General features: G+C 51.1%; 1 protein-coding gene across 1 annotated transcript; it reads right to left on the minus strand.

Annotated features, from left to right (window-relative positions):
• Window positions 1-36: 36 nt before the first annotated feature.
• On the minus strand, window positions 37-24252 carry TCF15 (transcription factor 15). Its single transcript, XM_007437077.3, has 2 exons — window positions 23673-24252; window positions 37-937 (listed from the first exon to the last, which is right to left on the minus strand). The coding sequence occupies exons 1-2, from the start codon at window positions 24150-24152 to the stop codon at window positions 860-862; spliced, it is 558 nt and encodes a 185-aa protein (XP_007437139.2). The 5' UTR covers window positions 24153-24252; the 3' UTR covers window positions 37-859.
• Between the last annotated feature and the right edge of the window lie 333 nt (window positions 24253-24585).

Here is a 24585-nt window from a genome sequence, read left to right on the forward strand (position 1 = left end):
ACAAACAAGGGGAAATGATGAAGAATCACACAGGGATGAGAGGGGGAAAAAAAAATCTTTATTTTTAAGCCCGCTGAATAAGGAAATAACATTACAACGGTGACCTCATAGATTAGCAATAGAGTTCAGTCTTCCAGCCCAGCCCTTTTCCAACTTTCCCTTCGTCTTTTGCGGGTCTTGCAACTCCAGATCCAAACTATCAGAAGGAATCTGGCAGGGCTTTTCCCGACGAACGCGTTTTATTTGACGGCAGAAGCCCTTTTGCAACGAAAGCCTTTGAATAAAGCGTGTTCGTCGGGAAACTGCTGCCCAACTCCTGATTTTTTGCCACCGTAGATCAACTCAGCTCTCCTCCTACAAACTCCCGTTCCAAGAATCCCTCAGTCAGCATGGCCAGCAGCTGGGGGGTTCGGGGAACGGCTTCAGAGAATGTTGGAAGTTGCAGAGCGAACATCTGGAGCTCGGTCTCAAGACTGTCCTTTCAAAGAGAGGCTAGAGATCCAAGCCAGGAGTGCTGGCACTTTTCCTGTCCCCCCGGCCGGCTCCGGCCTCCTGCTCCGGCCACCCTCCCCGGAACAGGCGAAGGTCTCTTAGAGGCTCAACCAAAGTCCGTGGCAGGGCTACGTAGTCCCTCTGTTGCAGCCCCGGTTCCTGGTCGCAATCCAACGCAGGGACAGCTTCCATCCGGCTCAGTCTCCTCCGAGTCCATACGGCAGAGCCCCGCTTGTAAGTGGGGCTTTCAACCCACCAGCATCAGGTTCCATTACCCCCAACTGCCCCAGTCAGGAAGACAAAATCCAGTTGTCCGCGGCACGGATCCCCCTTGGCTGGCCTTCGTAGACAGAGAGCTGCCCTCAGCTCACCTCCGTAGCATCTTCACGTGGTTCCCCCCTCTCGCCTTCAAGCAACCGCTCCCACCAAGCTCCCTCCGACTGCCCTACAAAGAAGGAGAAAACGTTGAGTAGCCTGTTCCACAAACCTGCCATGCAGTCCTGCATTGTCCTCATGGCTCCGCACAGGTGGCACGCCGCCTTTCCTATTGCTGAATAAATCTCAACAAGGGAGGGTCAAGGCCTGGATGAGAGACCACTAGGAAATCTCAGGACGGTGGGCTAGACTGGGAAGTTGAAAACACATCCCAGGAGACAAGGGGAAACCACTTGCATATCAACACATCCACTAAAACTCCCCAAGAGTTGAGTGGAACATCATGGAAATTTTACCTTCGCTATTTTGAGGGCATATGCCAATCTGGCATGGGGAAAATATAGGGAGGAAAGCGGCCTGGTGGAGGTTTTGCTAACCCTCATCTGCTATCCTGGGTCCAAGTGGGTGGGAAGGGGCAAAGCAATGATTATTTTTCTATAGGGACAAAATCGGTGGGTTCATGCAACATCTTACGCCTAGATTAACAAAATAGAATTCCTACATTTGCAGGACTTATTATGCCTCCCCAAATAAAGTGCTTTATGACTAAATGTGATGGCCTGGGTTCCCACAACACGATGAACCAGAAACTTCCCATCCTTTTTGCTGGCTCAGTCCCTGTACAGACCCAGCCCATCCGCTCCAAAGATTTTGGCAAGGAGTGCTTATAATATCCAAGTGTCTCCCTGAGATGGAAAATTCTGCAACTCTCCAGTGCGCAGGGATTGAGTTCACACATTGCCCTCAATCCTAACTGGCTTTGCCTGTTGGAGACAGTGTGTTAAGTGGATCCAGAAAAAAATGGTTAATGCAATGTGTGAACCCAAGCCATAGCGGCTTACAGAAATCACCGTTAAAGCACACCACATCATAACATAAAGAACAAATCCAGCTGGTTAGTTCTGTCCAAGCATTGTAGCTTGTCAATTATTAAATCTTTGTAACTTGAACGGGCTCCATCACATTATCCTACAATTAACCAAACTATGGTCTACGGAAGTGTTTCTCCACCTCGGCAACTTTAAGATGTCTGGACTTCAGCTCCCAGAATTCCCCAGTTCTTGGAGGCAAAGCCAGTATAACTGAGGCTGCGTTCAGAAAACATGCTTAATTCAATCGTTAACATGCTTAATGATTGAATTAACCCATTTCCTGGGTTCACATGAAGCACTGAACCATCAGCATACCAACTGGTCCAAGTGCGTAAGATTAAACAGCACGTGGCTACTTTATGGCTCAACGTGGTATGTGAATACAGGTAATTCATTTTATGTGGTTTGGGCTTTAACACACGTACCACCGTTTCATTTTCTTTGGCCAGGAAGGAAATAATTGGGTGTACAAGGAATTAATGCTTGGAAACTGTAGCTTGTAGCCAGCAAGTTCTTTCCAGCGTGGGAGACTCCTGGTGAAGGAGAGGAGGAGAAAAGAGGGTGGGGTTTTCAAAGAAGGCCAGTTAATAATTATGTTCTCATGACCAGCTAAGCCAAAAGTCCACTTGTCAATCACGTAGGCATCAGTGTAACCTTCCACTGTTCAACCTGGCCAAGTCCAAGAAAGGCACCATTTTGGATTTCCAGACTAGTCTTGGTCGGGGGCTAGATAATGCTGGTAGATCTCCAAAAGCTAAGTGGGATCAAATCTGGTTAGTACTCAGATGGGGGGTGACCAAGGAAGTCTACAGCTGCAGGCTAGGCTGGGGAGAAGAAAAGAAATATCTTGGAAAAAGGCAGTGGCAAACCACTTCTGAAGGGCTGCTAAGAAAGCATCACAGATGTGTCCCTCAACCAGAGATGTGTCCTTTACCACAGCGAAGCTCAGCTTGAAGGAGTCGTGACTTCATCTTGGCTGCAAGCCCTGGATTCTGCAAACCCAAAATGGGTTTCCCATTGGCCTGGGAAAGACTGGCCAGTCCCACATCACTCATGGGTTTCGCAACTGATGAAGATATGTGTCAGGTTCGGTCAGCACGAGGTTTCAGGGAAGCACGGGCTGCAGGGAAGCTCGCAACCAGACCACGCGGAATCCACCGGCGGTAGCTAGCGGGGAAAAGAGGAACCGAAAGCGCCGCTAATTAACGAGCCACCTGCGGCCAGCTAAACAGGAAAACCGCAGCGGAAGCATTTAATTACGAAACTGATAACGGCGCGAGCAAGCAAGGAACGGGGCCGCAGGGCAGCGAAACAAGATCGCAACGCAGCACAGAACCCGCGGGTCTGCACGTAGCAGGGAGGGGCCAACCCAGCCGGAGGGGGACTGGCAATCAAGGACAATGGACTCTGACCGACCCTGCCATCATGAACGATCAGGGGGACATTGGGGGGCCTAATTGCCCACAGCCGCAACGCGATCACGAGGCGGGAAAAGCGCGGGAAGGGGGAATATAACAAGTGATGCAATTGTACCAAGCCAGTCCTGGCTTTGCTTGTGACTACTACGTTACGCATGAGTAAACCTTCTTTGTGAACCACACGTGTCACGAGAGTTTCTCTGTCGAACGGGGCAAATCTCACATAAAGCCAGGACTCACCGTCAGCGCTACCCGGTACCACCGAGGAGCGTTTTCTTTCTCAATACAGGCATGACCAGCGACGAGGAATCCGTGGGTCAGCTGGAGCGCGAGGGATCCAGGCTCGCGGAAGGGCGGTCGGAGCCGCCCGGGAGCGACGGGGCAGCGGCCAGGGCCGGGCGCACTCCATCCGAGCGGTGGTCGATGGGCGTGAATCAAGGACCAGACGATTCGGGCGTTACGATGAACCGGGGTTCGGGGTTCCGGAACCGAGAGTGGAGCGAGAAATTCGCCCGACTAGAGGAGAGAGTCGAGCGACGCCTAGACGCCGTGGAGGCGATGCTCCAGACCCTACTGCAGAGGGTGGGGCCACCGGCGGTAAACGAGGAGGCGAGCGACAGGGGGGGCGGTCCGACACCCCCGCCGGCACCACCCACGGCGCCCCGGTCGGAGGACCAACGGGCGGCAGACGCCCTGAGACTTCGAGGTATCACTGGGAAGTTCTCAGGGGACCCCGAACAGCTGCCGCACTTTCTGACGCACGTCAGGGGGTTCATGCAGAGGGGTGGTCACCTATTCGCTAGAGACGAGGACAGGGTATCCTACGTGGCCGAGCTGCTAGATGGCCAAGCCGCCAGCTGGGTGATCGGGCTGTACGATGCCAACGCGGCGGAACTACGGAGTTTCCCGGACTTCATGCAGGCGCTCCGGGACAGATTCGAGGACACATTGAGCGCCAAGCGGGCGGAGGACGACATCCTACAATTCAGGCAGCGGGGCAAATCGGTATCGGAATATGCCCTGGAGTTCCGGAGGTTGGCCGAGAAGCTCGCGGACTGGCCGGAGTCCCTGAAGGTGAAGTATTTTAAGAGGGGACTCAACCCAGAGATCCTGGAACGGGCACTGGGGCGGGACGACCCGGCCACAGTGAAGGATTGGATCTGGCTGGCCGGAACGGCGGAATCGGCGTGGCGGCAGATCCAACAGAGCACAAGACGACGGGACCAGACGAGGGACCGGCCGAGGGAGAGGACCCCGAGGAGAGACGGAGCGGTCGACGGCAGTCCACCGGGAGGCGAGAGGCGACCAGAGCCCCGAATCTGTGTTTCCGGTGCGGAGGCAGAGGCCACCGAGCGGCGCAGTGCCCGACGGAGCGGGGAAGGCGCCCCACCACGGCCCGAAGTCAAAACCCCGCGTGCGAACGGGAAAAGGACCGGTGACCGACCGCGGAAGGGGCAGTGGCGGCGGTGACCGAGAAAGGACGCGGGGGTGGTCGACCCCGGAGACAGCATCCTCCGGAGAGGACTCGGAGCCGGCGGGAAACGAGGCGCGCTCGCACTGAACGGCGTCCCAGTGCGAGCAGGGGAGTCGAGGCGCGCGGACCCAATAGGAGACGAGGACTGCCCACCGTTCCGGGTGAGGATACACGTCCGGGGGTGAGATCCGGAGGGGAGGCGCAGCTACGGGCGCTACTGGACTCGGGCTGCACCCACTGCTTGATGCACCCAGCGGTGGTCTCGGGGCTCGGGCTACAGCTGAGGCGCCTCCGGGAACCCATTTCATTCAGCCAGTTAGATGGCACGCTGGCAGGGGGGGGACCAGCTCAGTATTACACCGAGCCGGTCCAGATGACGATCGGGAGTCACCGGGAAGAACTGAGGTTCGTGGTGGTCCCGGTGGCCGACTACGCGGTGGTACTCGGCTTGGCGTGGCTGCGGCGGCGGAACCCACGAGTCGACTGGACGGCGGAGGCAGTGCGGTTCGGGGTCGACAGGCCGGCGAGGGGCGAGAGCAGAGGGGACCGAGCCGTGGAGACGGAGGCAGCCGCAACCACCGGCGGACAAGCGGAGGGTCCGGGACACCGGGAGACGGGACGAGAGCAGATGGGGCCCGAGACCCGGGCGGCGACAGCAGCAGCAGCAGCAGCAGCAGCGCCGGGACCCCGGAGACCCGCCACGATCCCGAGGCGAGGGGAGGCAGCGGCGACTGGCGAGGCAACCGTAAAGCGAGGGGCCGGGCCCGGGGAACCCCCGACGGGCGGCGGAATCCCGAGGCAGTATCGAGACCTGGCGGCAGCGTTCGGGGAGAAGGAGTCTGACCAGCTCCCACCACACCGGCCCAGTGATTGCGCCATCGAGCTAGAGCCAGGAGCGACCCTGCCTAAGCCAAAAATGTACTCCCTGTCGAGGAGGGAGATGGGAGCCCTGCGCGAGTTCATAGACAAGAACCTAGCACGGGGATTCATCCAACCCGCGAAGTCACCATTAGCGGCCCCGGTGTTATTCCGGGAGAAGAAGGACGGCTCGCTCCGTATGTGCGTAGACTACCGGGGGCTGAACGCAATCAGCACGGAGTACAAATACCCCCTCCCCCTGATGAAGGACTTGATGTCGCATCTGTCGAAGGGGAGGGTGTTCACAAAACTGGACTTGCGCGAAGCCTACTTCAGAGTTAGGATCCGCGCAAAAGATGAGTGGAAGACGGCGTTCAACACCCCGCTCGGAAGCTACCAGTTTTCCGTGATGCCGTTCGGATTAAAGGGGCCCCGGGGGTATTTATGCAGCTAATTAATGAGGTGCTGCACGACCTACTCTACCGGGGCGTCCTGGTCTACCTGGACGACATCCTCATCTACACCGAGACCCTGGCGGAGCACGTGAGCCTAGTGCGCACGGTGCTCCAGAGACTACTGAAGGCACAGCTGTACGCAAAGCTCTCAAAATGCGAGTTCCATCGAGAGCAACTAGACTACCTCGGCTACCGAATATCCAGCCGGGGAATTGAGATGGACCCGGCGAAAGTAAGGGATGTCCTGGGCTGGGAAGCGCCGCGAACCCGGAGGCAACTCCAAAGCTTCCTAGGGTTTGCGAACTTCTATCGTCAGTTCATCCCGAACTTCGCCCAAATCGCCCTTCCCCTAACCGACCTGCTAAAAACCAAGGGCACTGGGAAACCCCCCAAGCCCAGCATGGCACTCGCGTGGACTGCAGAATGCCAGGGGGCGTTTGAGGAACTAAAACAGCGGTTCACCGCGGAGCCGATCCTGCGCCATCCCGACCCAGACCAGCGGTTTATAATCCAAGTGGATGCATCAGACGTGGCAACGGGAGCAGTCCTGCTCCAACCCATCCCAGAGAGATCCATCCACCCGTGCGCCTACGCCTCCCGCAAATTCACCGAGACGGAGAGGAGGTGGATGGTGTGGGAGAAAGAGGCGTACGCGGTCAAGTGGGCGCTGGCCACGTGGAGGCATCTACTGGAGGGGGCAACTGAACCGTTCGAGGTGTGGACGGACCATAAGAACCTCGAGGCCCTAAAGACCCCGCGTAAGCTATCCCCCAAACGGGCACGGTGGTCCCAATACTTCGGGAGGTTCAGGTTCACACTGAAACACATCCCCGGGAAGCGCAACTTCTTAGCGGATGGACTGTCTCGCATGCCCCAACACGCCAGCCTACGGGAGGAGATCGTGGACTCCGTCATCCCCGCCAGCAGGCTGGCTGCAAAGGCGGTGACCCGAAGCCAGACCAAGGGGGAGCGACGGGACGCGGCGTCTGAAGTAAGGCAAGGGTTCGCGGAGGCAGCAGAGCGGGACAGTTGGCTCAAGCAGAACCGAGAGGCGCTAATCGGCCGAGAGGGGTTGTGGTGGCACGAAGGAAAGCTGTACGTGCCCGAGGGTTGCCGACGGGAGGTCATGGAGAGAGCCCACGACAGCCGGAGCGCGGGGCATTACGGCTTCGTAAAGACGCTCCACTTAATCCGGAGGCAGTTTTGGTGGCCCACGCTCCGGAAGGACGTGGAGGCGTACTCGGGGGGTTGCCCGGTGTGCGCAACGGCGAAAGGAGCCAAAGGCAAACCTAGAGGCCTACTCCAGCCGGTAGCGGAACCCGACGGCCCTTGGCAAGAGGTCGCCATGGACTTCATAGTGGAGCTCCCGGAGAGTAAGGGGAAGACCGCCATTTGGGTGGTCACGGACTTATTCTCCAAACAAGCGCACTTTGTAGCGTGCCGGCGAGTCCCCACGGCCGAGGGGCTGGCGAAACTGTTCGTGCAACATGTCTACCGACTCCACGGCGCACCTCGACGTATCGTCAGCGATCGGGGCGGCAACTTCATCGCGCGGTTCTGGCGGGAGTTCCTGAAGCGGGTGGGGACGAAACAAGCCCTATCCTCCGCGGCGCACCCGCAGACGGACGGAGCCACGGAACGCCTGAACGGGGGCTCGAACAGTACCTGCGCTGCTACGTGGGGCACCAACAGGACGATTGGGCGGAGCTACTACCATTCGCGGAGGTGGCATACAACAACGCCGTCCACAAGAGCACCGGGTTCTCTCCGTTCAAAGTAGCCACCGGGAGAGACTTCGTCCCCATGCCGGAGCTGCCTCAGCCGGAATCCCAGATCAACTCCCTGGACGCCTGGTTCGCCCAAATCGACGAGACCCGGCGAGCGGCGCACGCGGCATTGCAAAGAGCCAAAGCCGACTACAAGAAGCACGCGGACCGCAAGAGGCTCCCCGAGGAAAAGTGGAAAGTGGGGGACCAGGTGTATCTGTCAACCAAAAACCTAAAGACGCACCAGGCATCGAAAAAACTCAGCCCGAGGTTTGTGGGGCCGTTCCCCATTTCGGAGATCATCAATCCGGTGACCGTCAGGCTGACGCTCCCGAAAAGCCTCGGGAAGATCCACCCGGTGTTCCATTGCAGCCTGCTAAAGTTGCACCAGCCGGGGAACGCCTGGCACAAGGCGGAGGGAGCACCACCACCCATCATGGTCGGGGGGGAGCAGCATTTCGAAATCAACCGGATACTGGACGCCCGGAGGCACAAGGGGCAGACCCAGCTCCTAGTGCAATGGAAACATTTCCCCAAGTCCCACAGCGAATGGGTGAGTAAAGCCCACATAAGGGCGCCGGACCTAGTGCGGGACTTTTACAGTAAATACCCCGGGAAGCCGAAATAGGACCGAGGGGGGGAGTTGTCGTCAGGGGGGCGGCATGTCAGGTTCGGTCAGCACGAGGTTTCAGGGAAGCACGGGCTGCAGGGAAGCTCGCAACCAGACCACGCGGAATCCACCGGCGGTAGCTAGCGGGGAAAAGAGGAACCGAAAGCGCCGCTAATTAACGAGCCACCTGCGGCCAGCTAAACAGGAAAACCGCAGCGGAAGCATTTAATTACGAAACTGATAACGGCGCGAGCAAGCAAGGAACGGGGCCGCAGGGCAGCGAAACAAGATCGCAACGCAGCACAGAACCCGCGGGTCTGCACGTAGCAGGGAGGGGCCAACCCAGCCGGAGGGGGACTGGCAATCAAGGACAATGGACTCTGACCGACCCTGCCATCATGAACGATCAGGGGGGACATTGGGGGGCCTAATTGCCCACAGCCGCAACGCGATCACGAGGCGGGAAAAAGCGCGGGAAGGGGGGAATATAACAAGTGATGCAATTGTACCAAGCCAGTCCTGGCTTTGCTTGTGACTACTACGTTACGCATGAGTAAACCTTCTTTGTGAACCACACGTGTCACGAGAGTTTCTCTGTCGAACGGGGCAAATCTCACAATATGAAGCCAAGCTTCTTCCCCATAAATACCAATATATTTTATTTGTATCAAGCAAAACCGTGTTAGAAGACCAAGAGCCAATTGGTGTGCACAGGACAATTCAGCCTAAGAAATTCCAATGATAATGCAAACAATCCATACAATTAACAGGTTGTATACACACAATGTACTTAACCTAGCTATTGAATGTTTGCCTGGGTTCATGCAATACACTGAATCATAAACTAACTAAACAGGCTTGATTTGCACCACATGCTAAGTCACAAAAAATCCTGGCTCAGCAAGGTGAAGACTAACCAACGTAGCCACGTTGTGTCATGCAACTAGCAAGTCTAAGTGATTTGGCTAAGTGTATTGTGTGAATATACCCAGTTAGTTTTGATCCAGCCCATCTGATATTAACTGCAGTACAAGCAAAACGGCAGGTCTTCCTTACGTCTTGCTCACAAAGACAGACATCTTCACACATCCTGGCTCCCTTCCCCAGTGGCCTTCCCAGTCCTGTAGTCCTTGGTATACTGTACCTACAGCTCCCTAATTTGGGCAGCAAAGCTCCTGGTGTCCAAAGATGGTGGTAACCAGCAGGTTTATTGCCATCCACAGCACATCAAGATTTCTGCAGCCTGGATTTCATAGCCCTAGGTCCACTACAGTCTCCTTCAGCCCTCACTTTGGGCTTGAAGAAGCATTATCTCAAGGCTGGTAGCATTAACTTGTGCAGACTGTCCATTCTCCTGGCTGTTGTCTTTTACTGCTTTCTTTTCCAGAAGTGAAATCCAAGTTGTAGGGAAACAGAAGCCTTTTCAGCCCACCTGGATGGAAACACCCTAAAGAACTACAGTAAAGCCACCATCTGAGTTCACATGACACCTGATTTTGATTATATGCTATCAAGTCATTGTTGACTCTTAGCGACCACAAAGATAGATTTTCTCCATGATGATCTGGACCTTCAGGTCTTCCAACGGTGCCCCCATCGCCACTGTAACTGAGTCCATCCACCTTGCTCCTGGTCATCCTTCTCTTTCCTTCCACTCTTCTCAACATCATGAACTTCTCAAAGAAGCTGGGTCTTCACACTGACTCATTGATCATCTGCCTTCAAGTCAGTGTCAACTCTTAGTGACCATATAGATTTTCTCCATGATGATCAGTCCCTAACCTGGTCCTTCAGGTCTTCCAACAGTGCCATCACGACTGTAACTGAGTCCATCCATCTTATTGCTGGTCATCCTCTTCTTTTCTTTCCTCCCATCTTTCCCAACATGACACCTCGACTCAGCTAAAATGGGGCTGGCTGCCTTTGAGTGCAATCTGTTGTGTCAACCAAGCCATATGATGGTCTGAAGTGTTGCCCTATATGAACCAAGTAATGGTATTTCCTTAATCCAGATTTAGTGTTTTGTGAAGACCCAGCTGTCCCAATTAGTCCACACCTCCTAGAGACATCTCCTTCAAGCTCCTTGTAACAGATCCTAGTTGGACAATTATGGGATTCCAACCATGGATGGTGCCCAAAGGAGCCAGTTAGGAGGGACAAACTCCTTTTTCAGCTCTCTATTGTCTTCTCCAGTCTTCTCCCCCACTAAGGTCATCTGGATGGGTTGGAACCGCAACACCCACAATCCTCAGCTAGTATGACCAGCCTGTATCCTAAGCAGGGCTCTTTCCCGGTTAGGCAACACCAGAGAGTAGATTGGAAGACTTCTTCATGCAAAGGAGATGCTGAATCTTCATAAGCAATTGCACCTTTCCTTCAACTATGGTGCAGAGTATATGGGTTGTGTGTGTATGAACATGCCTGCATCTTAGTGGCTCAGAGGCCAAAGAGAAGCCAGAAGATCAGGGTCCAGACTTTCCTCCATCTTTTCCTGGGTCCAGCTGGTGATTTCCCCAAAGTTTGCCACAGCAAAGGTTGTGATGTCATCAGAGTCCAGAACAGCCTGGAATCCCAGCTGACTCCAGTTCAGCTGAGGTCCTTGTCCAGTTGCTTTCCGGGGGGGGGGGGCTTATTTAAAAAGCCACGTCCCTCGTCCCACAAGATTTTCAATCGAGCCCAGCTGGAAAAACACCACTGCAGACAGCAAATTAAGCCTATCGTTGCAGTTATGAGGAACTCTGCGCTTAGCCCAAGGCTCCCTCCCTGTAGAAGAATACCAAGTTCCTTTAGAGGAAATTAAAGCCTTGAGCTTTTCTCAGTTCCGCCACGGATCTCCACAAACAGGTCTCCAGCCTCTTCCTGCAGCTGTCCAAGCCCCTGGTGGACGGCGCTGCTGAAATACTGGAGCAAAATAAAAATACTGCATTAAATATGTTCCATTAAATACATGGTTTGGTAGCTATGGAAAAACTGCAAAGGTCCACAGCATTGCCACATTGAAAGCCCTTTATAGCATAGGACCTGGAGATCTTCAGCTTTGCTTTCTCCTAAATTGATTCTGCCCATCCAAAAGATCTGTTACAAGGGACTCTCTTGATCCCTTTGCTCAGAGATTGCCATCTTCAGAGGCCTGGGGGGTGCATCTTCAATTGCTCCCCCCCGTGACCTGGACAGAGCCTGACCTGCTAGCTCTGAAAAAGGCCAGTTAAAACTTGCTTTTTCAACAGGTTTTGGGGTTGGGAACGTCGCTCCCTCCCATAATCTGGAGTTTAATGAAAGTAGAGTTTTATTATCTCTGGCATTGTATGGTATACTACATTGCTATTTCTGGTTTAGATTTTGTACTTTTTAACCCTCTTTACATACATAGAGTAAGCAAGCCATTCAAAGTTGGTTCTGATCGGAATGGAGTTTAAGTCCTGCAAATAAATAGCCGAGAGGCAGTTGGATGTTGTGGTTAAGGCACCAGGCTAGAAACTGGCAGACCACGAGTTCTAGTCCTGCCTTGGGCGCAAAGCCAGCTGGGCGACCTTGGGCCGGACCTTCTCTCTCAGCCCGAGGAAGCAGAATGGCAAGCCGCTTCCGAAATCTTGCCAAGAAAACCGCAGGGACTAATCTAGGCAGTCATCAGGAGTCAACACTGAGTCAAAGGCGCACACACACACGCGCACACAAAATAGGGGTGCAGATAGGCAGACCTGGGTTTATAAAACATGCTTAACCAGGTCAGTGAAAGGCATATTGACTGTATTCACACAACATAAGAAGCCTGCAAAGTTTTAAGCTTGGTTAGTTGTTGTTTTTGGTGGGGACGCCTTAGATATTGCATAAACCGTGTTAGTTTACAGTTCAATGCATTGTGCAAACCCCGAAAATGGGTTGATTCAGTAACCAGATGAAGCATGTTGTATGAATTCAGCCAGACGGGTATTTTAAGCTCCAGCAGGTCAAAAGCACTTGCTATATATACCTCCCCTCCTCCAATCACACACCCCTCCCTAACCAACAGAAGACCTTGGGGCTTTTCATCTGGTGATTTCATTGCTGGGCGATTCTGCAACTCTCGGAGGCAGATTTAAAAAACAAAAAAAGTCAGAATTGTTGCAAAAAGGTCTCCTCTCCAGCACAAAGTTGTGAGGTACTGGATCCTAGAGGTCATCCAGTCCAGCCTGAGGCTCAGTCCAGGATCCACTACAGCATCTTTGACAGATGACTATTGGAACTCACTCATACTGGCCTGTATCTCCCAGTTTTGCAGCTGGAGTTTGGGGCCGCCAAGATAGGGCAAATAATTGATTCTACCTTGATCAATTAAGGGGGGCAGTTCCCTATGGACCTAGGTTTCCTCTGGAGCCCAGGATGGCCCGTTTCCGTGCCCATCTCTCCACAGGACAGCCGTGTGCCTCCTAAGGCCTAGCCAGACGAAGCTGCAAAAAAGATCCCCCAGGATCTGCCCTGGTGTCTCCAGGCGAAAGAATCTCAGCGAAGAGACTTAGATCTCCTCCCATCATTGAGAACACTGGTTTGGGCCAGCTTCCTCAACAACTCCCATGTTCCCCACCTGACAGTCCTCAGCCCCAGCTGGAGCCAGTGCGTGCCAGCGGTGGCCAACCAGTCAGTATCCCCTTAGCCCAGTGTTTTTCAAATTTGACAACTTGAAGATGTGTGGACTTCAACTCCCAGAATTCCCCAGCCAGCATGGCTGGCTGGGGAATTCTGGGAGTTGAAGTCCACACATCTTCAAGTTGCCACGGTTGAAAAGCACTGCCTTAGCTAGTCTACCACCACCTTAGCTAGTCCTTAGCTAGTCTACCACCACCTAGTCTACCACCACCTGTTTGCACCTGCAAACAGACCAATCCAGCAATTCAGGCATGCAGGACTTTTTATCCTCCAGAGTCTGCAGCATTTTCATTCCTGACTGCAGAAAAACCATTCTGCCTAATGTTCGGTACCTGAGACGCAACGTTTAATGTCTTGCCCTGGCCGCCGCTGCAAATCCGCCGGAGCAATCGCCGTCCAGCACCAGCCTTCCATCCCCCAACCGCGGAGCCACGTTCCCCGCCACCGGTTTCTTTTTCTCGAGTTTTGCAGCTTAACTTTCAAGGCAGCCCCTTTTCCACGTTGAGGCATGCAAGACCATTTCTCTAGCACTAGTTGAAGAAGGCCTCGCTCAAGAGCTTGGGCTTCACTTCAGAGTTCACCGATAAAGGGAGAAAGAACGGTTAAGAACAGGATCTGCTCGGAAATCCAGCTGGCATAGGAGGAATGGATGGTGAAGAGGTCGGAATTGGCAGACGTGGCAAAACCGACCCGCCTGGTCAGGGACGGAACAATAAGTCGTTTTTTTAAAAGACTGGAAATCTTTTATGGACCTTTTGCTGAAAGTAGAAAAGAAGGAGATGATGATTTATGGATCTGATGATTGAAAAAGGATGAAATAAGAGGCTGAAGGGATTTCTGTAATACCAAAGAGGGAGGTGGGATAATGAGTTTGTTTATACCTGTTCAAAACAAAGTCAGAAGTCCGTCCATCCTTCCTTCCCTCCCTTTCTTCCTCCTCCCCTCCCCCCTTCCTTCTTTCCTTCCCAAAATCAATCAATCAATCAATCAATCAAACTTCCTTCCTTCCTTCTCAAAATCAAACTTCCTTCCTTCCTTCCTTCCTTCCTTCCTTCTCAAAATCAATCTTCCCTCCTTCCTTCCTTCCTTCCCAAAATCATCCTTCCTTTCCTTTCCTTTCCTTTCCTTTCCTTTCCTTTCCTTTCCTTTCCTACATTCCTTTTTTTCTTTCTCTTTTTTTCTTTCTCTTTTCTCTTATTTTCTTTAGATCTTTTACTTACGGAAAAACTTTCAATAAAAATTATTTTAAAAATAGAAATCCAGCTGGCCAAATGCATCTCTGTGTAATTAGGGTTTGTGCCCTGCTTTGGATCTGGTTCCAAAAAGGTGCAAAAGTAGCCCTTTGGTATGACTCTTTAAAGCGGCCCCGTCTTCTCCTGGGATTGCGCAACACCTTTGTGTGAGATCCTTGGAAAAGATGGGGCTGCTTTAAATAGTTGGGGGCAGGTTTTACATCTGCTTTTCAGAACTGAATCCGAAACACACCATCCTAACTGTAACCTGAGCCAGCATAGAGAGTGTTCCAGAAAAAACAATCAGATATCTTGTAGCATCTCAAATAACGACAAGTTATTGCCCCAAAGTGCATATTGCAATGAATGCTCCAGATCCCCATAAGACCCCTTGTTGATCTACATGGAATAATAATTTATTAAATTTACATGCCTCCTGACTCCCAGCGCCTTTGGGCCGTTTATGTCATCAAGGCTGTGGTAATTGCAACTTTCCATTTCATGTACTTATTTATATCTTCTTCACTTTGTTTGTTTTAACAGCAGCAATATACCTTTCCAGGTTAAAAGTTAGCTTTGGGAGAAAGGGCAACCTAATTTTTTCTGCAAAAAATTAGCTTTTGCAGAGGGCAGAAAGCGACCGCAATCTTGAACTTCATTACAGTATTTTACTACTGCTTCAGAATTTAATAGGTTATCTGAGCCCTTTTAAATTAGGCATTTGGCTGCAGCTCGTCATCACAATGGAAAAAACGCTAAGGGCTTCTGCTTCAAATCTGAAATTCTCTGAGGCTGCATTATTTTTTTATTCAACGAGACATCCAGTCAGGAGGAATGGCACGTATTACAATTAGCGCAGACGGGTCCAAATGTGTAAAATGCCAAATTCCCTCTGCCACGGTGCCCCTTCTCTGTTTCGCTGTTGTAGGTTTCCCCTAACCTGGAAGGGCTCAACATTTAACCTGCAGCTTTTTCATGCAAAGTATGAATAAGAGTATGCAAGGAAGGGTCCTTTACATTTACCCACCCGCCTCCACAAAACATAAAATATAAAAAAAGAAGACAATCTTAGTTCCCGGGGAGGACCAGTGACCTGAGCAAGGGAAAAAAATTCAATCAGTAACCGAATTTAATTTGTGCTCGGGGTTAGAAAGAACCTGACCCTACTCAAAACCAGTTTCATAGCATATATTCCATACAAAGCCCAGGTGTAGAAAGATGCAAGCTTGCTGTCCAAAGTTTACGCCAAATCTGGAAAGGATTAAGACAGGAGTGAAATGGTTTATCTGCCCTGTACGTACAGCCTTAATGCCACATGGAGAGGCTGAATCCAACCATCACGCTTGATCAGTTCAGTGAGAAACCTAATAACTGCATTGTCACATTAAATGTGGTTAGGGTTAACCCTGGTTAGTTTTTTGTAACTTCATGTGTAAAATCCACTCTGGTTAGTTTATGGTTGAATGAATGGGATGGATCCAGATAATGGGCTAATTCAGTAACCAGGAAAGTTTGTGTGAAAATGGCCAGTGGGTTTGCAGGAATCATACCCTTTCGGATTTCTAAAAAAGCAGGAATATTCCAGATATTTCTTCCCCCACTCACTCTATGTAAGACCTGGACTCCACGTGTATCGATTGACTGAATATGTGCCGTCAAGTCAGCGTGGACTCTTAGCGACCACGTAGATTTACTCCACCAATAATCCACGTGGGTGAACCTGTTCTAACTTGGGCACGTATTTAAAAAACTTTGCATTAGGAAGTGTAATTCAGCACCAAGAGACTGATCTCCAGAGGCCTCACTTTAACCATCTGCCGAATGGAACCAACCCTGTTATCCTCCCGGTCTGAAGGCTTCCAACCAAGTAGCAAATGAAAAGCAGAGGGATCGGGTCACGGGGTTTGCTTCCACTCACCTTAGTCCCAACACCTTTCTGCAATATCAGTGTTTGCAACCCTTAACCAGCATATAAAATGTTGCTGGTCTGAAACCTGGCAGATGTGTTTGCCAGCCAGCATGGATGGTGGTTAAAAAGTGTTGGGCTAGAAGCAGTGAGATCCTGGTTCTGGGCCTTGCTCAGCCACAGTAGTGCTCCGGGGGACTTTGGGGCAGTCATTGTGTCTCAACCCAACCTATCTCCCAAAACGGTTGTTGTGGGGAAAACGAAATCTTGCACTGTATCTAGCACAAACTGAAGATACTGCTATATGTATAGTTCTGTCTAACCCAGTGTTTCTCAACCTTGGCAACTTTAAGACATGTGGACTTCAACTCCCAGAATTCCCCAGGCAGGCTGGGGAATTCTGGGAGTTGAAGTCCACATGTCTTAAAGTTGCCAAGGTTGAGAAACACTGGTCCAACCCAAGGTTGCAAGGAAGGAAGAGGGTCTCTTTCATGCAAAGAGTTTGTAATCCATGAAAACGCAGCTCATATTGAATTTGTTAGTCTTCAGAGGAGCACCAGACCCTTCGGCTGTGTTCATGCAATAGGCTTAACAAGGGTTACTGAAACATCTGTTTTCAGGCTAATGCAATATAAGCACCCATGAACTGGTTTGCAGAATGCTAAGCCACAGAAAAAGAAACCAAGGTTAGCCCTAACCAAGCTTTGTCAGTTATGCAAAAGCAGACGCTACGTTAAGCAGGCTTTACGTTGTCTGCCGCAGCCTCGCTTCTGTAAACGGTTTCTAAAGGAGGCAATCTCTAAAAAGGCTTCAGGTGATCTAAGTCCCAGTTGTACAAAATCCCATTCCATTTCTAGAGAGGACTATTTTTAAACTGCCCCAAAGAACTACAGTAGTTCATTGGCACCACAGAGCTGGAAAAGGCAAAACGCAAGTGATCGCAAGCTTCGTTCGCTAAAAAGATCCTCCATTACAGGGGCAGTTGACCTTGGCATGCCAGACAATACAGCAAAGAGAACACAAAGCAGAATGGAAACGGAGCACTCACTTACATGGAGATTGCTCTAACTTAGCAAAGATACTCTAGAACAGTGTTTCTCGAGCTTGGCAACTTGAAGAGGCGTGGACTTCAACTCCCAGAATTCCCCAGCCAGCAACGCTGGCTGGGGAATTCTGGGAGTTGAAGTCCACGCCTCTTCAAGTTGCCAAGCTCGAGAAACACTGCTCTACATTGTAAATCTTGGTTAGCAGTGACAGAGCAAGAAACTACAATGAATCTAGACTTCCAGCAATGGGTGGGATGCGGGAGAAAAAGGGCTGCATTTTTATCTAAACGGCCATAATTCTGAATATATAAAGGCACATTTTGACATTTGCCTTTGCAGCAGCGAGTGCACAAAGTCGCTTTATCTTTCAGCCTTCACTGACCCAACCAGCAAGACACACTATTGAACAAACATTCAGCGCCTTTCGGGGCCCGGAAATTAGTCTCTTTCCAAACCAGAGCGGTTGCATTTCACACCATCGTTTTAATCCAGCCAGGAAACAGCTTAATAGACGCTGTTGCATATGTTAAAATCTTAGTTATTGATAACTTTGCTTTCTTTTAGTGGTTTAGCCTCTTGGGCTAACCTTGTATCACCCAAAATTGTATTGCGGAAACCCAGAAAACAGGCTAATTGATTACCTAGGTTATAAGTGTTGTGCAAATGCAGGCAAATGCCGTTTCGCGTCCTGATCTGATCCCATTATTAGCTTTCCACTCGGTTGATACCATTTCCATGATACGGGAAAATAAATCAACCTACAGATGGTTTTTTGGGTTAGATTCAGAATCTAGGTTCAAATCTCGGTTAGATTCAGGGAGGCATTTCCCTTTCCAGGGTTTTGTTTCTCATCCAGCGTCAAACCAACTAATTTAACCAGGTTTACAGCAGCAGAACAAATTGCTCTTGATCCGCAAGGCAGAGCAACCGCCTCCGTTGCGATGCTGACCGCTGTAAACTCGCCAGGGTCTTGCCAAAATGGCCTGAAAGATTTCGGGTTACAAGAGAGACCGAGCAGAAAGGGAAGGAGACAAAGTCCTTGAAGCCTGAGATCAAAGCCCATTCTCCACACCAAGGGCCTGGATTACAACTCCCATCGGCCCCAGCCTTCTCCCTACACGACAAAACGAGTTGTAGTCCAACGCTGCTGGAGGACACGAAGGATGGACTGAAGTCTCATTCATCGGTGCATGTCCTTCAACCCCAAATAGGTGAGCCTTTCTAGGAAATGAGTGGTTGAACTATTCAAAATGTTCCTACTGGGAAAAAACAACTTGTCAAAGTTTTGACCTGGTTTGATGCAGACTAGGGAGAACCAGGTTAAAGCTTCTACCTGGCCACAGAGAGCAGTGGGTAACGGAGCCAGTCAACAGTTGTGTTCCTCCACACTTAACCAGATGATCGAATTAACTCGTTCTTCACCATTTGCAGAGGACATTGAATCATATATGCATCAAACGGGCTGGGTGTACACGCCAGGCTAAGCCATCAGGAAAAAAAAGTTTTGGAATTTGACTGTTTATCAGGAATTAGGGGGGTGATGGCTAAAAGAATATACTGAGAAGTTGGAAATGTGGTATTGCTCCATGGTTGTTGAAAATGTGTGATCTATTTGTTTTGGGAAAGGCAGTATTTTCTGCAAATCAAAAGACACGGTAATGTGTGTGACTATGGCAGAGACTCTGTTTTACAATATTTTGTACTGATCAGATTATAGTAGTGTATTCATTAATAAACCAGTGATTATTCATAAGTATAAAATATAAGAGACTTTTTCTCCTTTCTTTGCTTGGTTTGCATTTTTAGTTTGTTTTGGGTTGTCCCCTTTCTATTTTTAAAGATTAAAATTTAATTGGTAATTTGGTAATTGCCTAAAATAAATAAACCAACCAACGTTAACACAAACACCCCACCCTTTAGAACAGTGTCTCTCAACCTTGGCGACTTCAAGCTGTGTGGACTTCAACTCCCAGAATTCCCAGCCAGCCATGCTGGCTGGGGAATTCTGGGAGTTGAAGTTCACAGAGCTTGAAGTTGCCAAGGTTGAGAAACATTGCTTAGAACAACCTCCCACCGAAGATCCAGATGGTCCCTCTGCTCGAGTGTTAAGAAGTCCTTAAAAACAGAACAATTTAAAAGGGTATTTGAGGCTGGCATCTGTTCTCCACTTCCCATTTCATTTTATTTATTTACATTTCTGTAAGCTGTATCTATTTTAGTTCGATTCTGTTTGATATAGGCTTTACAGATTTCTCTAGTTTCGGCTTTTATATGGATTTACTGTTTGTTATTATTGTACATGGGATTTTAATCATACAGAACCCTGAGTCTGTGTAAAATATGGCCTATAAATATAGATTAAACCAAGGTACTCCATAGGTTTGGAACTCACCAAATTAAGCCTGTTGCATGAATAGAGCCGCCCTCTCTCAGCTCCACCTACCTCACAAGGTTGTTTTTGAAGGGACAAAACGAGCAGACAGTACACAGAAAGGCCTCTCTGCAACACTCAAGTTGCTGCACTCAAAATCGTGGGGCCTCTTCAGTGCCAACCCAACATAAGGGAGGAAGCTCCAAGATTTGTCTGCTGCCCAGGACACTTTCCAAACCTCCTCAAATTCACACAACCCACAAGAGACCCAATATAGGGATAAGAAGTATGAATTTTACAATGCTTTGGATTCAGTCCCAAAAGGCTGCTTTGGAGCAGATGGGGTGGAAGCACAGCCCAGTCTACAGCTCTTTAAAACAGCTTTTTCCCCGGATCGCGTGGTAATCCCATGAAAAGACACAGCTGCTTTAAAGAGCTGCAGATGAGGGATGTGTTCATGCTCTAAAGCAGTGTTTTTCAACTTTGGCAACCTGAAGATGCATGGACTTCAACTCCCAGAATTCCCCAGCCAGCATGGCTGGCTGGGGAATTCTGGGAGTTGAAGTCCACGCATCTTCAAGTTGCCAAGGTTGAAAAGCACTGCTGTAAAGAATCTTTTTGGACTAGCCTGAAGCACTGCACAGCCCAGATAAGTCGCCCAAATGTTAACATCTGTCCTGCAACCTGACCCTGAGCAAGTGAATTCTTCCTGGCCAAAATCAGAAAGGGAACAATCATCTCCTTAGCTCTTGTTCCCTTTGAGTGACCTCATGGAGCTCTTGAAACCAGGGAAGCTGGCACAAAGCTTTGCCATGCAAAAACAAGGGAGGAATACAGAATAAGCCAGGTTGTGATGGTGGCCTTGGAAGCTGCCTTAAACCAAGCTCAATGTTGGCATTGATTGGTCACTATCAGCTCAGATCTGTCACATCCAGTGGGAGGGAGCCCTGCAAAGAATATTTACATGCCATGGAAAGAGCACCAGTATGGTCTAGTGCAGTGTTTTTCAACCTTAGCCACTTTAAGATGTGTGGACTTCAACTCCCAGAATTCCCCAGCCAGCAAAGAATTCTGGGAGTTGAAGTCCACACATCTTAAAGTGGCTACAGTTGAGAAACACTGGTCTAGTGGTGAAGGCCCCAGGCTAGAAAGCAGGAGACGGTGACTTCTAGTCCCACCTTAGGCATGAAAGCCAACTGGGTGACTTTGGGCCAGTCCCTCTCTCAGCCCAGCCCACCTCACAGACTTGTTGTTGTGGTGAAAATAGGAGGAGGAAGGAGTATTAGGTCTTTTCGCTGCCTTGAGTTATTTATAAAAATAAGAAAGGCGGGATAAAAAAAAAATCTAAAAAAAAAGAAGAAACATCCTCTCGTTGCTCTGCCCCAAGGCCACTGCAGGCTGTTTTTAGTGATTTTGAATTCCAGCATCGCCCTCTCTAGAAGGAGACGAGATCTCTTGATTCCTTTTCTCGACTGCCCTAAACATGCAGGCGAATAACCCAGCTGTTCCCTTGCACAGAAAGGTCTTACAACATGACCTGTCTCTACTTCGCCAAGTTTTTTAAGCAAGTTTTCCCTGCTTTCTGCAATCCCTCTCCCAGGAAAAAAAAAAAAAAAAATGAAGGGAACAGCTTAGCAATCATCCTTTCTCATGAGCCCCACGTGGTTAACCTTAGGGCTTGGTTACTCAGGAGCTGAAACCCAGCCCTTTTACTTCCAGCTTACTTTCACCATCCTCCGTGGTGAAGGACTGGCGTTCTTGGATATAGAACTGCAGATCAGAAAGCTCTGGCAATTCCAAAAAATCATCCTTTGCAAGCAACATTATATTATTCCCCTGATTAAGAGGTAACCCTTCAAAACATGTTGCTGCCTAGTAAAAGTTTCCCTTGTGCCATTTTTCCTCCTGGCTCTGCCAGGGCACCAAGCCACAGCTCCTGCTGGTAACCAGTTGAGACCCCACTCCATCCGCTGTGCTCCAGATGGAAACCATCACGACATGCATTAATTTCCACTATCAGCTCTTCTTTGCAAGCCCTACTCTGTCATTTGAGGGTGTTAAACTAGTTAGTTTCAATTTACAGCTGAAGTAGCAAATCACATTAAGCCACATTTTTCAGTGACGATGGGCTCATGCATTGCCCTAAGGCATTCAGTGGTTTGTCTGTTTTTAGTTAACTACCATGTGTAGGCCCAAACATTTGTTTTTTCCCCTCTCCTCTTTGGCAAAAGTGGAGTTGTGTGCACGTAAAGAAAAAAACACGGGCCCCGCAAGCCAACATCGCTTGAACATTCTAAGGGAAACTTTCTTCAACATCTCTCTCTCTCCAGACATCAGCACGAGGCCTTTTTCTGGCATATACAACGTACCTCTTTCTACACCCACATTTGATCCACCCAACCCTTCCTCTGTTTGGCATGTGGGAAAGGAATTTGCATCAAAATTTATGTCAGTGCAATATAGGCTAAAGTATTTGGCACGCGAGGTAGAGGCTGCATCTAAAAAACAAAACAGATTACTAACAGGATCCGATCAAAGTTCCAGCCACTTGCACGTCGCACAAAAACTAAGATTACTGTGAAAAAGTTGCAGCAGCCATTCCTAACTTGCTGCCTTTCAGATACTTTGGACAAACCCCATAACCCCATGCTGTGGTGTCTGGGAGTCGTCCAACCCCGTTGTAGGATCTCTCTCCAGTAAGGAAATTCTCGGACTCTTCAAAAGGCCACCAATATTGCTGTTTGCTCATTACAGAAAACTGAGCTTGACCCCCAGGTCCGTGAGGTGCACCCTCTACTTCACTCCCTGTTTTGCCAATGGGAGTGCCAGTCAGAGGGGCTGAGTGGAAAGAGGCGAGGATTGCACCGAACAAACAAGGTTTGATTTCTCACAGGCGAAGGAACACTGCCTTCGGAAGGGCCACACTTAACTCTTGAATGAGAGCATTTCCTGGAGATGCACAGAATGTTGACCCAATATCTACCCAAACAATGGGGTTTGCACGACACACCAAGGGTGACACTAATCAGACTGAGAACATTGTGCACACTAGGTCTGCAACCTGGTTAAAGAGGCTGCGTGAACACTACCAGACACTCTTAGTCTTGATTTAGTAGATGCAGGCCTGGGGAAGATGTATTGTTCTCTGTCTAGGGCAGTGTTTCTCAACCTTGGCAACTTTAAGCTGTGTGGACTTCAATTCCCAGAACTCCCCAGCCAGCCCTGCTGGCTGGGGAGTTCTGGGAGTTGAAGTCCACACAGCTTAAAGTTGCCAAGGTTGAGAAGCACTAGCCTAGGGCCTCTGTTTTGATTTTTGTTGTCCACACTATAAGATTATTTTAGGCTGAGCTGTCCACTTGATTTGATGTTTTATCTGTTCTTATGGATTTTCCACTTTTGTACGCTGCCCAGCATCCATGGGAATGGGCGGCTCATAAATCCAAGTACATAAAGGAATAAATTTATGTACTTATCCTATTTATATAGCCACCCATCTCAACTAAAAGCGACTCGTACCCATGACTGAGCAACAGGAAACAGCCCTTCCGTGCGTGGTCCAGAATCCCCCTTCCCTCTCCATTAATTATCACTTCTACGAGTCCATTTCAGGATGAACCCAACGAAGTAAAGCCTGTGTTAGAAAACATAAAATAAGGACCCGGCTTGCATTTTTCCCCCTCCTCTCCTCCTGGCAAGCTTCTTTGTATTCCTTTTAGCCCCAGGCACCCTACAGCTTGTTGCCCCCATGTTTCAAAGGGACAGGCTCCTCTGCGAAGAAGTCCAAACGCCCAGCATGTTGGCAACCCCAGTGGCCAACTCTTACTCTAAGTGTCAGGTGCTGGACTAGGGTTAGGGAGGTCCAGGTTCAAGCGCCCACCAGGCCGCTGAGCTCTCTGGGGAGTGGGGTTGGGGGGGGCTCGGGGCCAGTTCCTCTTCCAGGCGACTCCACCTTGCAGGGCTGTTGTGGTGGTGGAAATAAAGCGAGCAGGATGCCCTCCTGCACTTTCAGCGGGGAGAGCTGAAGGCCAGCGGGCTAAAGTAGCAGCAGCAGCAGCGGCGGCGGCGCGAGCATGCACAGAGCGCTCGGGCGCTTCGCCCCCGGCGCGGCACTCACCCCTTTGCGCTGGTTGCTGAGGCAGAAGGTGCAGATGGAGCGCGGCGGGCCGCCCGGGCCGCCCTCGCCCTTGGCGCCGCAGAGGGCACGGAAGCAGGGCTGCCCGTCCTGGCAGCCCTCGCCCAGCAGCAGGACGTTGGCCAGGTGCGAGATGTAGCTGGAGGCCAGGCGCAGCGTCTCGATCTTGGAGAGCTTGCGGTCCACCGGCTCGGTGGGGATCAGCGTGCGGAGCGCGGTGAAGGCCGTGTTCACGCTCTGCGTCCGGTCCCGCTCGCGGGCGTTGGCGGCCTGACGCTGCTTCACCACCACCACCGGCCCGTGCCCGCCCGGCCGCCCGCCCTTCCGCCGGCCCTCGCAGCAGCCGTACGAGCGGTCCGAGGCGTCGCTCTCGCTGCGGTTCTCCTCGTCCTCCTCCGACAAGAGGCTCAGCTCCGGGTACAGCACGTGGGCGGCCACGGGCCCCAGCACGGTGAAGGCCATGGCTGCCCCCGCAAGGGGGCTGAGGGGGCCGCCCAGCCGCCGCACGGAGCGCAAGGCAGAAGCGCGCTGCGCTCCGCGGAGGACGATGCTCGGCGCCCGACAGCCAGCTCTGTGGGAACCCGCGGACCCGCTCGCTATATATGCCTCTGGGCGGGGCGCGGCGCCCGGGCCAGAATCCCAACCGGCCAATGGGGAGCCCCGGCATCCCCCGGCTGGCCAATGGGGCGGCGGCGCTGCTCCGGCCTCGGAAATTGAAAGCCCCGCGCCAGAAGTCCGAGCCAGCGCTGGCCGCTCGGCCTGGGCACGTGGCGTGGCGCTTTGACAGGCGCTCGGGCGAGACGCCGCGCAGGGGAGAGCGAGCCTGCCGGGGCCGGTCGGGGATCGGGGGTCGGCGGCCTGCAGCAGCGGCGCGCCCCCCGCCTTGGACCGTGCT

The sequence above is a fragment of the Python bivittatus genome, unplaced genomic scaffold, assembly GCF_059951505.1.
Source record: "Python bivittatus isolate LINGU-HERP-01145 unplaced genomic scaffold, Pbiv_v1 ctg000700_np1212, whole genome shotgun sequence".
NCBI lineage: Eukaryota > Metazoa > Chordata > Lepidosauria > Squamata > Pythonidae > Python > Python bivittatus.